This window comes from Monopterus albus, unplaced genomic scaffold (assembly GCF_001952655.1).
Source record: "Monopterus albus unplaced genomic scaffold, M_albus_1.0 scaffold73.1, whole genome shotgun sequence".
Lineage (NCBI taxonomy): Eukaryota > Metazoa > Chordata > Actinopteri > Synbranchiformes > Synbranchidae > Monopterus > Monopterus albus.
This window is the reverse complement of record NW_018127953.1, coordinates 885,062-896,750: the sequence shown is the minus strand read 5'-3', so window position 1 is coordinate 896,750 and position 11,689 is coordinate 885,062. Positions and strand designations below refer to the sequence as shown.

General features: G+C 43.3%; 1 protein-coding gene across 1 annotated transcript in view; it reads right to left on the bottom strand.

Annotated features, from left to right (window-relative positions):
• Positions 1-4,122: 4,122 nt before the first annotated feature.
• LOC109963402 (neural-cadherin) overlaps positions 4,123-11,689 on the bottom strand; it is a 439,917-nt gene continuing 432,350 nt past the window's right edge. The window contains exons 36-37 of the mRNA XM_020605911.1: positions 6,316-6,470; positions 4,123-4,749 (exon numbers count right to left, since the gene is read on the bottom strand). Of these exons, the coding sequence (XP_020461567.1) occupies positions 4,123-4,749; positions 6,316-6,470 (782 nt within the window). The remainder of the gene's footprint in view (positions 4,750-6,315; positions 6,471-11,689) is intronic.

Genomic DNA, 11,689 nt, shown 5'->3' with positions numbered 1-11,689 from the left:
GCGCCGCCTTACCCCACCCACCCCCGTCATAAATTATCTTCACACCTTGATTGACAGAGTGGCATCCTTATACTCTCTCGTGTCCATATTGCTAAAATGTAAACCTCTTTCTTTGACATTGCACTGCGCTGCCACTGAAAACCACAGGCTCTGTGGGCTCTATACTCCATATACATTAGTTCTGGAGCCAGTTATTACTGCTGCACTACTTGACTGCCACAACTGGCTGTCGTGACCACATATGACCTTTTAGTTTCATAGATATGGCAGGAGGGGCAAGAATATTAGGAACACCTCTGAATATAATGTAGCCCAGTACAGCCACAGTATGCCTACAGTATGTATTCATATATATATACAGATGAAGAGAAAGTGAGAGGGAATCCTAGCAATACTTGGTACTTATAGGCTGATAAACTTCTGCATTGCCAAAGTCATTACACACCTTATGTGGTTTTGATCAGTGTTTAGGGGCATGTTGATGCTGAAACCTGGACAAAAATGTACTTAGATTTTATTGTTAATTTTACTGTAAGATCATTTCTATCCACAATGAACTGCAGCTATGCTGCATGTGTCAAAGCATGTGACATTCTCTAGAAGCACCTCGATGCTTCCTACAGAGCTAGTGCCATGTAATTACATTGAAATTATATATGACTGTGAAATGTCGCATGGAGTATAAGGGTCTAAATAACATGAAGAAGGAACACAAGACACTGTACACACATTGGTACTTGACAGGCACTTTTTATAGAGCAGGTAACTGGAACGCTTCGATTGCCCAACTTGGAGGCCACTCTTAAGTGTGCACTGAGATAAATGCACCTTAACCTCTAGAGTCCCTGCGTCCTCATATGAGGACCGCACAGCTTGGGTTTCCAAAGCTCAGGACTCTAGAGGTTATAGGACACATCATTTCTGAAAATCAGCTTGTGATCCTGAACATAATCATCTTCAAGTACGTTTGATGTGCAGTGTCATCTGACCAGTAGTGTGGCCCGTCAGTAGCAGAAGATATCTAGTACTTGTGGGTGTATTTGAAAAAGGAATACTGTATTACGTATGTGAGTGCCTTTGGCAATTTTCTCCATTTTGCTCTGCTCTTTCCTTTTCTAAGAATCCACTAAACCCATGTTGTACAGCTGGGATTTTTACTGCAGGACATTTGTTCATATCAGAAATCAAACAAACTAATAAATGTTTACTCTGCAGTTAAAAATGTTATTATGCCAAACAAGGTATTGGTGGAAGTGATATGTAAGTGAGGTAAATGAAATCTTTTCCAGTGCAAGTGGTAGATATTAGACACATCCATGTTCAGTGAAAGTATGATCAATAAAAGTATTTTTTCCAACAATGTCATTTCCTTGTTTATCACTGTGTAAGGTCAAAACCTTCGTTTTCCATTTCTTTTAATTCTTCAAGTTCTGTTTTTCAGAGAGTCACGATTCAGCACAGCCGCTGGTGTTAATAAATGAATTTATTGGGGAAAAAAATTCTAAGCAAATACAAAACACATAACTGATGAAAGCTTATCATCATGATAAAAAAGTAAAATAAAATTAGATTTTTTTTTTCTCAGAAGCTGCACATTTTGACCCTATGGTGCTTTTCTTGACAAAAAGCAATAATTAATCTTTGTATTTACAAATGAGGTAAAACATTAACTTTGATCACAACATGTCTGCACCCAGAACACAAAAGTGAAGAAGCCATTTTATGGTACGAATGAATGGTGGTGGGGAGTAGGTCACAGCTCTTTACAGCTGCAGACAGAGAAGTGAAGCACGGTGCGTCTTCATCATCCACCACTCCGCATGGCTCAGGCTCAGCCTCCCTCTACAGAAGAACAAGGAGCAAACATCCCTCTCTAGGAAATCCCTACTTTCTATAAAACTGAAAAGAAGCCTGTGTCTTACTTTCAGGCTTCATCCTGCAGTGTACTGCACCCTCATCTCTTCTTTTGAAAGCCACATTGTTGTCTCAGATATTCAATAAATAGCATGTTTCTAGGAAGCCGCAATCTGGGAATTAACTCCTCTGTTGACATTTTTTTCAAAGTACCCACAATCCATTGGTTTTCTCCAGTATGACAGCAAGCCATCAGCTCCTATTAGGATTAGTGGCCTGACATGTTTTCACACACTCCCACCCTTTAACTGTTCCCTGACAACAGGCTTGGCTCTGCCAGTGTGAAGACAAATAAAAAAGAAAGCATTATGAGAGCACTGCTGCTACTTGCAGCAGAAAATAGCACCTGAAATGCCAGGTTTGCTTTTTAGAGAACTGCATTGAGATGGGGGCGGGGACACGTGACTAATGTATTTATGACATTTGCTGTGCAACAAACCATTTCCGCAGAAACCAATTTCTCTGAGCATCTCTGCCCCCTCCCTACAGCTCTCTACAGAGCTGCTCAGCTCCATGGTGCACTGGTGGCGCAGTTCATCTCAGTATCAGGCACTTCTTAAGATGGGGCCTGTCTGTCTCCCTTCTTTGTTTGTGCTCTCATTGAGCCTTCTATCCTGTAGTCATCTAAAGAATGGGTCCTTTTCACATTCTGCACTCCTCTTCCCCTTCACTGATTCATTACTGTTATTTGTCTTTTTTGACTTAATTGCTCTCACTGGTTCCATAATAGCAGGAAGGAAATATTTCTTATTTATTTATATAGAGTTGAATGACTGGGGGGATCCATCAATCTGATTTCATACGGAACCAAACAAGAGGACCACTTACCACTGTGCTTAAAATTGGTACGTAACTTGGATTACAAATACAGAGTTATTGTTTCCCTGCAAGTTCTGGTCATCCCACAATCACAGTTAGAGCACAGTTTCAGCAAAGAGCATGTGGTAATTTAGCAAGGGACAATGGATGTGTGAACTGCCCAGCATACAGCACAGGTACCACACCTCAAACACTACATGTATAATCAATATAAATTTCTTTGATCCTCCTTGCTGCTTTTGTTTTTATTGAGTAGTCACCTTGGAAATCCAATTGACATAGTTTGTATTCTGCAGAGCAATCGTTGGCTAAAATAGTCTCATTTGGTATGCCTCAGGAAGGGCATACATGGAACAGAGCAACAGAGCAAGTATTTCCTCCCTCCCACCGTCCACACGTCCGCTCCCATTTCTATGTTGCAAAGCTGTTTGAATTTGTGGGCACCCTCCCTTGGGTGAGGCAGAACGAGCAGCGGAGGAGCATGAATGAGAATAGGAAATCAAATGAAGACGAGGCTGTAGTAGTAAGTAGAAAGCTTGATGTCTTACAACCCACGGAGCAATGAAACTTGAAACACCCAGCCAATACAGAATTACTCAACCCAGCAAAAGACACATTACCAGAAAAAAAAAGTCTCACCTTGCAACCCAGTGATGGTCAAAGCATTTTTTTTTTCTCATACAAACACTGACAGAAGCTGTGTACAGCCAGGCAGCGAGAACACTGTGGCCACTACATAGTGAAAATCCAAACTCTGTATTATACGGGCTACTCAGTATGATCCCACTCAACTTCACTGTCTTATCATGTAACAGCAGTGTGGAATATACTGTATGTCTGACTCCTTTGCTTATTTACAAAGATTCCATTAAGCAACAAGGTCCTAAAAATACATTTTATCTGGTATTGTTTTGTTCAGGTATAAGAAACTGACCAAAACATTTCATTTTCACATTTTCAGCTGGCACTCATTCAGAACAGCTCACAATGAGTGTTATAAAATAGAGGAAACTTGGGGGTTTTAGGGGCTGTGACTGGAACAGATTTTTCCGACAGTGAAGCTAAGCTCCATCATGATGAGCAGCCAGGGTAGAGAGTAATGTTCTGAAGCCTTTCACCTGACTGGCAGGTTTGATAACGTCTGTCCCTGCAGAATTGTAATCCATGGTAGAGGGAGCTCAGAGACACTTTCACCTGCCTGTTAGGCCACCATGCTGATTGATGGGGCTCATCATCCAGTAAATACAGCACCTTCGCTATCAGTTGTCAGCAAGTGCAGGATGTGGAGCAAGTCTCTTTGACAATCAGTCTCTCACTGTTTTCCCATCTCTTTCGCTCATCAGCGTCTGCTAATTGATTGTTTTGGGTGGGCACATTTTCAGGGACCTATCAGTTTTGGTCTGTGTGTCTGAACTCAGAGGTCGCTGGCCTCGGCTTGCTCTTCTCAAAGCGAGTCCCCCACTCTCCGAGCGTCTCCTCCCTCCTCCCCTCCCCTCCCTCTGCCCCATCTCCACCACTCCCCCCTTCCAGCCCTGCCGAGCTGAAGGAACTGAGGGACCCAGCAGGTGAGCCTCCACCCTCGGTGGAGAAGACCTGTAGGGAGTCGAAAGGCCCCGTGTCTGGATGCTGGTCGGCATCGCGAATTATTTCACACAGGTAGCGGGCAAGGTCCTGGCTGGAGAAGGACAAGGAGCGGCGCACTAACTGGGAGGGTCGGGCCTGGCCCTGGGCTGGGAGTCTGGTGGGTGGGACGTCCCTGCGGAGGCTGGTAGTGGTGGTGGCAGTGGAAGATGCTGAGGGAGGCAGGGTGATGGAGCTGGCTGTCTGGCTAAGGGAGTCCAGTGTCTGTGTGGTGGAGGGCGAGGTGGGGGTCGCCTGATGGAGCAAGTGATGATGGTGGTGGTGAGGGGGAGGAGGAGGAGGAGGGTGGTGCAGGGCCCTGGAGCGGCAGTACTGGACCGACTGGGCCGGACTTGGCTGGAGGGACTTCTGCAGTTCTGCCATGTCATAGGCATTCTGGACACACACATAAGAAAAGGAAAAGTCTCAGTTAGCACAGAAACTGTACAAAGAGAAAAAGTGATATATGAGGAGAAAGAAGAAGTGAGGAGAGAGATGAAGCAGAAAAAATGAAATATGGCAGTGAGGGAGCAGAAAAATGAAAAGAGAGCAGAAAAACAATCAACTCTCCCTATTGCATTTACTGTGAATGTTCCGCCTATTTAAGTTTCCAATCTGTTTCCATTTACTGTCTCAAAGAAATCACTATAATTTTGAGTATCTCTGTGTGTGTGAGAGAGAGAAATAGAGATAGAGAGAGCAAAAGAGTGAGAGAGAGAGGCCAAGAAGGTTAAATATGACAGGAGGTGATTCAGAAAGGAGATAAAGGGCATCTCTGCTTCTATCCTTCTCTAATACGCACTAGTGAATTGGCATTTATGAGCTGTCATTACTTTTATATATACTGTAACAGTCAATCTCTTCAGTGCTATTATGATTCCACCAAAACTGTAACCATGCCACTGGGGATTAACAAAAAGGAGGGATGTTGAAGGAGGAAGAAATGATACCCACGGAGGAGGTGTGGGCTGGTTTGTAAAACTGATTATGTGATGAGTGGAAAGCGCTGTTTTTATTCCTCAAGAGAGCTTTCAAACAAGACTCTTGAGAATTAACTGCAGCATCTGTTCTGTTGTATGGGATCAGGATCAGGATTGTGTGTGTGTGTGTGTGTGTGTGTGTGTGTGTGTGTGTGCTTTGTATGTGCTTGACTGCTGAAAATTTTAAGTATAACCTTGAGGACTTTTGGGTACTGACAAGGTGTGACAACAATCTGTGTATGGAAGTCTTTTCCTACTCTCTGAGTGTGTGTGTGTGGGTGTGTGTGTTAGTGACACAGCAGCCACATGTTTGGTGCAATCAAAGCCATGATATTATGCAAGCTCATAAGTACTGTTGAGTGCTTGTGGGTTACAGTGGCTGTTGGAGAGAGGAGATAAGGATTTCGTGTGGGCCTAAGTAAAATGCCATTGCGTGCGCACACACACATTGTGTTTCCATCACTTCAGATTGATTTACATTAATTTCCTGGAGACTGACCCTAACCTTAACCATAACCACTACTTTGCTATCCTTAACCTCTCCCTACCCTTAAACCAAGACACCACTCTAAAATGTAATGATTTATGTGTTGGGGATTTGCTTTTTATCCCCAGTAGAACGTCGAGTCCCCACAACATGAGTAATACCAGGCCACACACGCATTCACACACAGACTGTGGAGGACTTTATTCCAACTCAACTGAACCCATTCCAAAACTGCTACCTTGCATCCAAGTATTTTCAAAATAAAAGTGGTCAAGATGTTAAAAAATGTGTAGGTGAGGTGTAACAGTTCACAGTACAGAACTGTACAATAGCAGTGTATACTTGCTATACTTAATGTGTTTCTGAGATTTGTTTATGTAAAGGTGAGTGCAGCATGCAAGAGCTATTGGCTTTACCACACGGGATAGGGTAGAGTAGGTGTGTGTGTGTGTGTGTGTGTGTGTGTGTGTGTGTGTGTGTGTGTGTGTGGTGAACCTGGTCCTCCTCCCCGCCTCCCTCCTCATCATAGTTGAGGACGTTCTCGCGGATGTCCTCCCACCCTTCATGGTGGGCTGAGACGTGGTAAACGCCCTCCTTTAGCCCTTTGTAGCTCCTCCAGCGAGTGTAGAGGAAGATGCCCAACAGCAGCACTGAAGTTAAGACAGACAGTGGTAAAGATTCATCAGCACAGGCATTAGCATTACAAATTAAGGCATGGCCCCAGAGAGATTCTATTTGATGAAGTAGGCCTTGAGCATCATTTGCCAGAAATGTGAGCTGAAATCTGATAAGTTGTGGGGTTAATCTGATAATGATGCTTGGGTTTAAAACTAACAAGACTGTACTGCTGATACTTGACAAAATAGCAGGATGGCTGTGGCTCAGGAGGTAGAGCAACCATGCAAACAAAAAGGTTGGGAGTTCAGTTCCTGTTCTCCCCAGTCCACATGTCGAAGTGTCCTTGAGCAAGACGCTGAACCCCAACTTGCTCTCAATGGCTAGAACACCGCCCTGCAGAGGCCAGCAATAGTTTCCTTCAACAAAGCTAAACCTGTCTAAGCAGCACCTTCCCTATCATATTCTATTTACTGATATAGCAAACATGAATTAGTCACTGTTCCTTTTTATCACCGTTTTGGTTTCCAACAGCTATACTTCCTGTGCCAGCTCAGGAAGTTCAACCTGCCCCAGGAAGCAGCCATCTGCGGCGCCAACACAACCGATGGCTCTAACCATCGGGGGCAATGGGGGGTTCAGTGTCTTACCCAAGGACACTTCAATGCATGGACTGCAGGCACCGAGATTCAAACCTTCAACCTTCTGGTTGGGAAACGTCACCTCCCCAATTTTAGTCTCCAATCAACCTAAGCTGCATGTCTTTGGACTGTGGGAGGAAGCTGGAGCACCTGGAGAGAACCCACGAAGGCACTGCACAGAAAGGCTCAAACTTTGAACCTTCTTGCTGTCAGGTAACAGCGCTAACCACCGCGCCACTGTGCTGCCCGTAATTATTATTTTGCTTTTGCTAAGAGTTGTGTACAATCATGTTTGAGAACAGCACCTATTTAAGATGGCAGCACTATTAATGCGCTGGCACTTCACATCCTATTAATCTGAAGTATCACTTCACCATGAAAAATCTGTGATCTTAAACAATTCATACATCTTTTGAACACACACTGCCGCTGTCTGTCCTCTAGCAACCTCTGCATTTCCTTTTGAATCTGCATGCCTTTCTCCCACATCACAACTAAAACCTAGCAGCCAATTCATCATGTAAGCACACCAACAGACGGCACTCAAACTCCCTGTGAATTGATAACACTCCATTAAGCAGCCCACCCTCTGACAACTCTGTAAGAGTAAATTCACTCAGCCAGAAACCAGCTGCACAGTACGAGAGGAAAAATCAATACTCATTTACTGTCAGCTTGTCCTCCTCATGACAGCTCTAGTGTCTGGCAGATTTATAAGATGAAATTGTTTCAAGAGATTTGCTGTTTCATTTTTAGACTGGCATTATGGCTCTTAATGGCAGTGAAGAGCAAAGACTTTTGTTTTGGCAGAAGACGCATGTAACTGACTGTTGCAGAGAATGACCTTCATGTTAGAAAGATAAAGAACTGGGAAAAACACGGTCACAGGTTCACAGTCCCTTGCCCTGACTGCAATAGCCGTTATTTACTATGTGGTGCCCAGAGCTTCCCAAAGACCTTAAAAAAAGAGCTGAGAAGCAGCTGGTCTAGTGACCTGGAGGTTTTCTTAGCCAAGGACAACATGAGGCTTGAGGCTTTAAGGCTGGGTCATATTAAATATTAAAAACACAAACATTTCTTTGCTGCCATGAGATAACAGAATATTCCATAATGTCATTCACTGCCACTTTCGTCTTCCCATAAACTGTAACTGGAGAGTAATAAAAGTCAGGACCAAATAATAATCAGTGTTTACTTGAGATGGAAATGATGGGTATGAGATTAAAAGCTTCCCATGGAGTTTTGGACCACCTGTGGTGCTCTGGAGCAAATTGTTTTGATAAGACAGTCCCTGGTTCATTTATACTGTATGTAATGGTCTATTATGCACATGTAAAAGCACACGGGTGGTGGTCGTTTCACATTCTTTCACTGAGAGACAGAGATGATAACAGCAAAAAAAGAAAAATGCTAACTTCCCTTGAGAGTCTAAATTGCTGTAACTATTTCCAGTTATGCTAATTAAAGGATAACTCTGGTTTGGGTCTAATAGTTATAGTTTTGGACATCATTCTTATCAGTTAAATTGTACTGAGTTAATTGCTGGGATCTGGGAGATAAAGATAATGCTACAAAGAAGTCTGACAGTACAAGAAACACCAGCAGTCAGCCAATCATAGAAGACCCAAGTTAGACAAACTTTGCATATTTAGAGGGAACACTGAAGGCAAATGGTAAAATTTCATTTTGTAAAAATGTAGCTATCTATATTACTCATGTCATTGCCATGTACTCAACTGAAATAAAGGCCAAAACTATGAAAATAAGACTAAGGTGTAATAAACCTCAATTGTCATTCAACTAGCATACCAAAATAATGTCACCGCTAGGTTTTCCTTTTTCTTCTAATGTGCTTTATGTGTTCTTTCTTGTCTTATTTTATTGTGCTATATTCTTTTTTTTATCTTGGGTACTTTTATTTGCCTGATTTTAATCATAGTGCTGAATAGTTTTATATTGATTTTCCCAAGTAAAGTGCTGTGCAATTATGTTTTGAAAAGTGCTTTATAAATAAAATTTATTCTTTATTCTTCTTTTTGCATCAAAATATATGATACATTGCCAATAAAAAGTATTCACCCTCTGGGATGTTTTACCCTTTGATTGATTTTATAAATCAATCATGCTCAATATAATTTGGCTTTTTTGACAAAAAAAATTAAAAAAAACCTATTTAATGTCAAAGTGAAAACAGGTTTCTATAAAGTAATGTCAATTAAATACAAATATGTAATGGGAAATAAGTGAGTGCATAAATATTCACCTTTAAAGTGACTGCCCAAATTTAACAGAGGTCCAGCCAACTGGTGCTAGTAGTCTCACAATTGGTGAAATGGGATCACCTGAGTGCAGTGAATGTGTCTCAAGTGATTGTAGTATAACGTCTGGAAGGTCCAGTCACTGGCTAATCAGTATTCCTGGCTACCATTACACCATGAAGACAAACAAACACTCCAAGCAACTCAGAGAAAAGGTTATTGAAAAGTTTAAATCAGGGGATGGATACAAAAAACTTTGCAAGGCACTGAACATTCCTCAGAGTTCAGTTAAATCCATGTCTATACACATGTCTATATCTATCTAGATCAGGCTGTCCTCACAAACTGAGTGACTGTGCAAGAAGGAGACTAGCGAGCGTGGCCACCAAGACACCTACGACTACTCTGAAGGAGTTACAAGCTTCAGCAGCTGAGATGGGAGAGACTCTGCATACAACAACTGTTGCCCGGGGGGTTCGTCCCCAGCCAAAGCTTTATGGAGAGTGGCAAAGAGAAAGCCACTGTTGAAGAAACTCATATTAAATCTCACTGGAGTTCACCAAAAGGCATGTGGGAGACTCCAGGGTCAAATGGAAGAACGTTCTTTGATCTGATGAGACCAAAATGGTGCTTTTTGGCAATCAGACAAGACATGATGCTTAGCGGACACCAAACACTGCCACAAAGGCACCATCCACACTGTGAAGCATGGTGGTGGCAGCATCATACTGTAGGGATGCTTCTCGGCAGCCGGCCCTGGAAGGCTTGTAAAGGTAGAGGATAAAATGAATGCAGCAAAATATAGGAAAATCCTGGAGGACAATCTTATTCAGTCTGCAAGAGAACTATGGTTTGGGAGAAGAATAATTTTCCACCAAGACAATGACCTGAAGCATACAGCAAAAGCTACACAGAAATAGTTTAAAGACAACAATAAGTGTTCTGGAGTCAAAGCCCAGACCTCAATCCAATAGAGAATTTGTGACTGGACTTGAGAAGGCCAGTTCATGCACAATCCCCATGCAACTTAGCAGAGCTTGAGCGGTTTTGCAAAGGAATGGAGAATGGAGTGAAATTGCAGTATCCAATGTGCAAGCCTGACTGAGACTTATCCACACAGACCCAGTGCTGTGATTGCAGCCAAAGGTGCATCTACTAAATATTGACTTGAAGGGGGTGAATATTTATGCAATCACTTATTTCATATTACATATTTTTATTTAATTGACATTACTTTGTAGAAACCTGTTTTCACTTTGACATTAAAGAGTTTTTATGCATTTTTTTTGTCAAAAAGCCAAATCATATTGACCATGATTAATTTATAAAATCAATAAAAGGGTAAAGCATCCAAGGGGGTGATCCCCTGCTGTGGAGGACCGTCAACTGGCAGACAACCTGAATGTATTCTACTGCAGGTTTGACAATCAACACTCTCCCCTCATCCTCCCCACCTCAGACCCAGCAGCTGCTCCCCCAACAATCACCACCTTTCCCTCCAGCCCCCCACCTCTAATGATCTGTGAAAAGGATGTGCATGGCTTCTTTACAAGACAAAAGATCAGAAAGGCACCAGGCCCAGATGGTGTGACCCCTTCCTCCCTGAAAGTATGCACTGATCAGCTGGCCCCCATCTTCACACTTATCTTCAACAGGTCATTGGAGCTGTGTGAAGTCCCCTCCTGCTTCAAACGCTCCACCATCATTCCAGTCCCCAAGAAAACCTCCATCAGTGGACTGAACGACTACAGACCTGTTGCCCTGACATCTGTAGTTATGAAGAGCTTTGAAAGACTAGTGTTGGCCCACCTGAAGTACATTGTTGACCCCCTGCAGTTTGGCTACTGGGCAAACAGGTCAGTGGACGATGCAGTCAACATGGCACTGCATTACATCCTGCAACACCTCGACTCCCCAGGGATGTATGCACGGGCCCTCTTTGTGGACTTCAGCTCAGCATTCAACACCATCATCCTGGACATCCTCCACTCCAAACTGACCCAGCTCACTGTGCCTGCCCCCACCTGTCAGTGGATAACTAGCTTTCTGATAGACAGGGAGCAGCAAGTGAGGCTGGGGAAAACCACATCCAGCACCCGGACAATAAGCACAGGTGCCCCCCAGGGATGTGTGCTCTCCCCTCTGCCGTTTTCACTCCACACCAACGACTGCATCGCGAAGGATCCCTCTGTTCCTAAAGTTTGCTGATGATACAACGGTCATTGGTCTCATCCGAGACAGCGACGAGTCAGCCTACAGACGGGAGGTTGAGCAGCTGGTCCTGTGGTGTAGCCGCAACAACCTGGAGCTGAACACGCTCCAAACAGTGGAGATGACAGTGGACTTCAGGAAGAG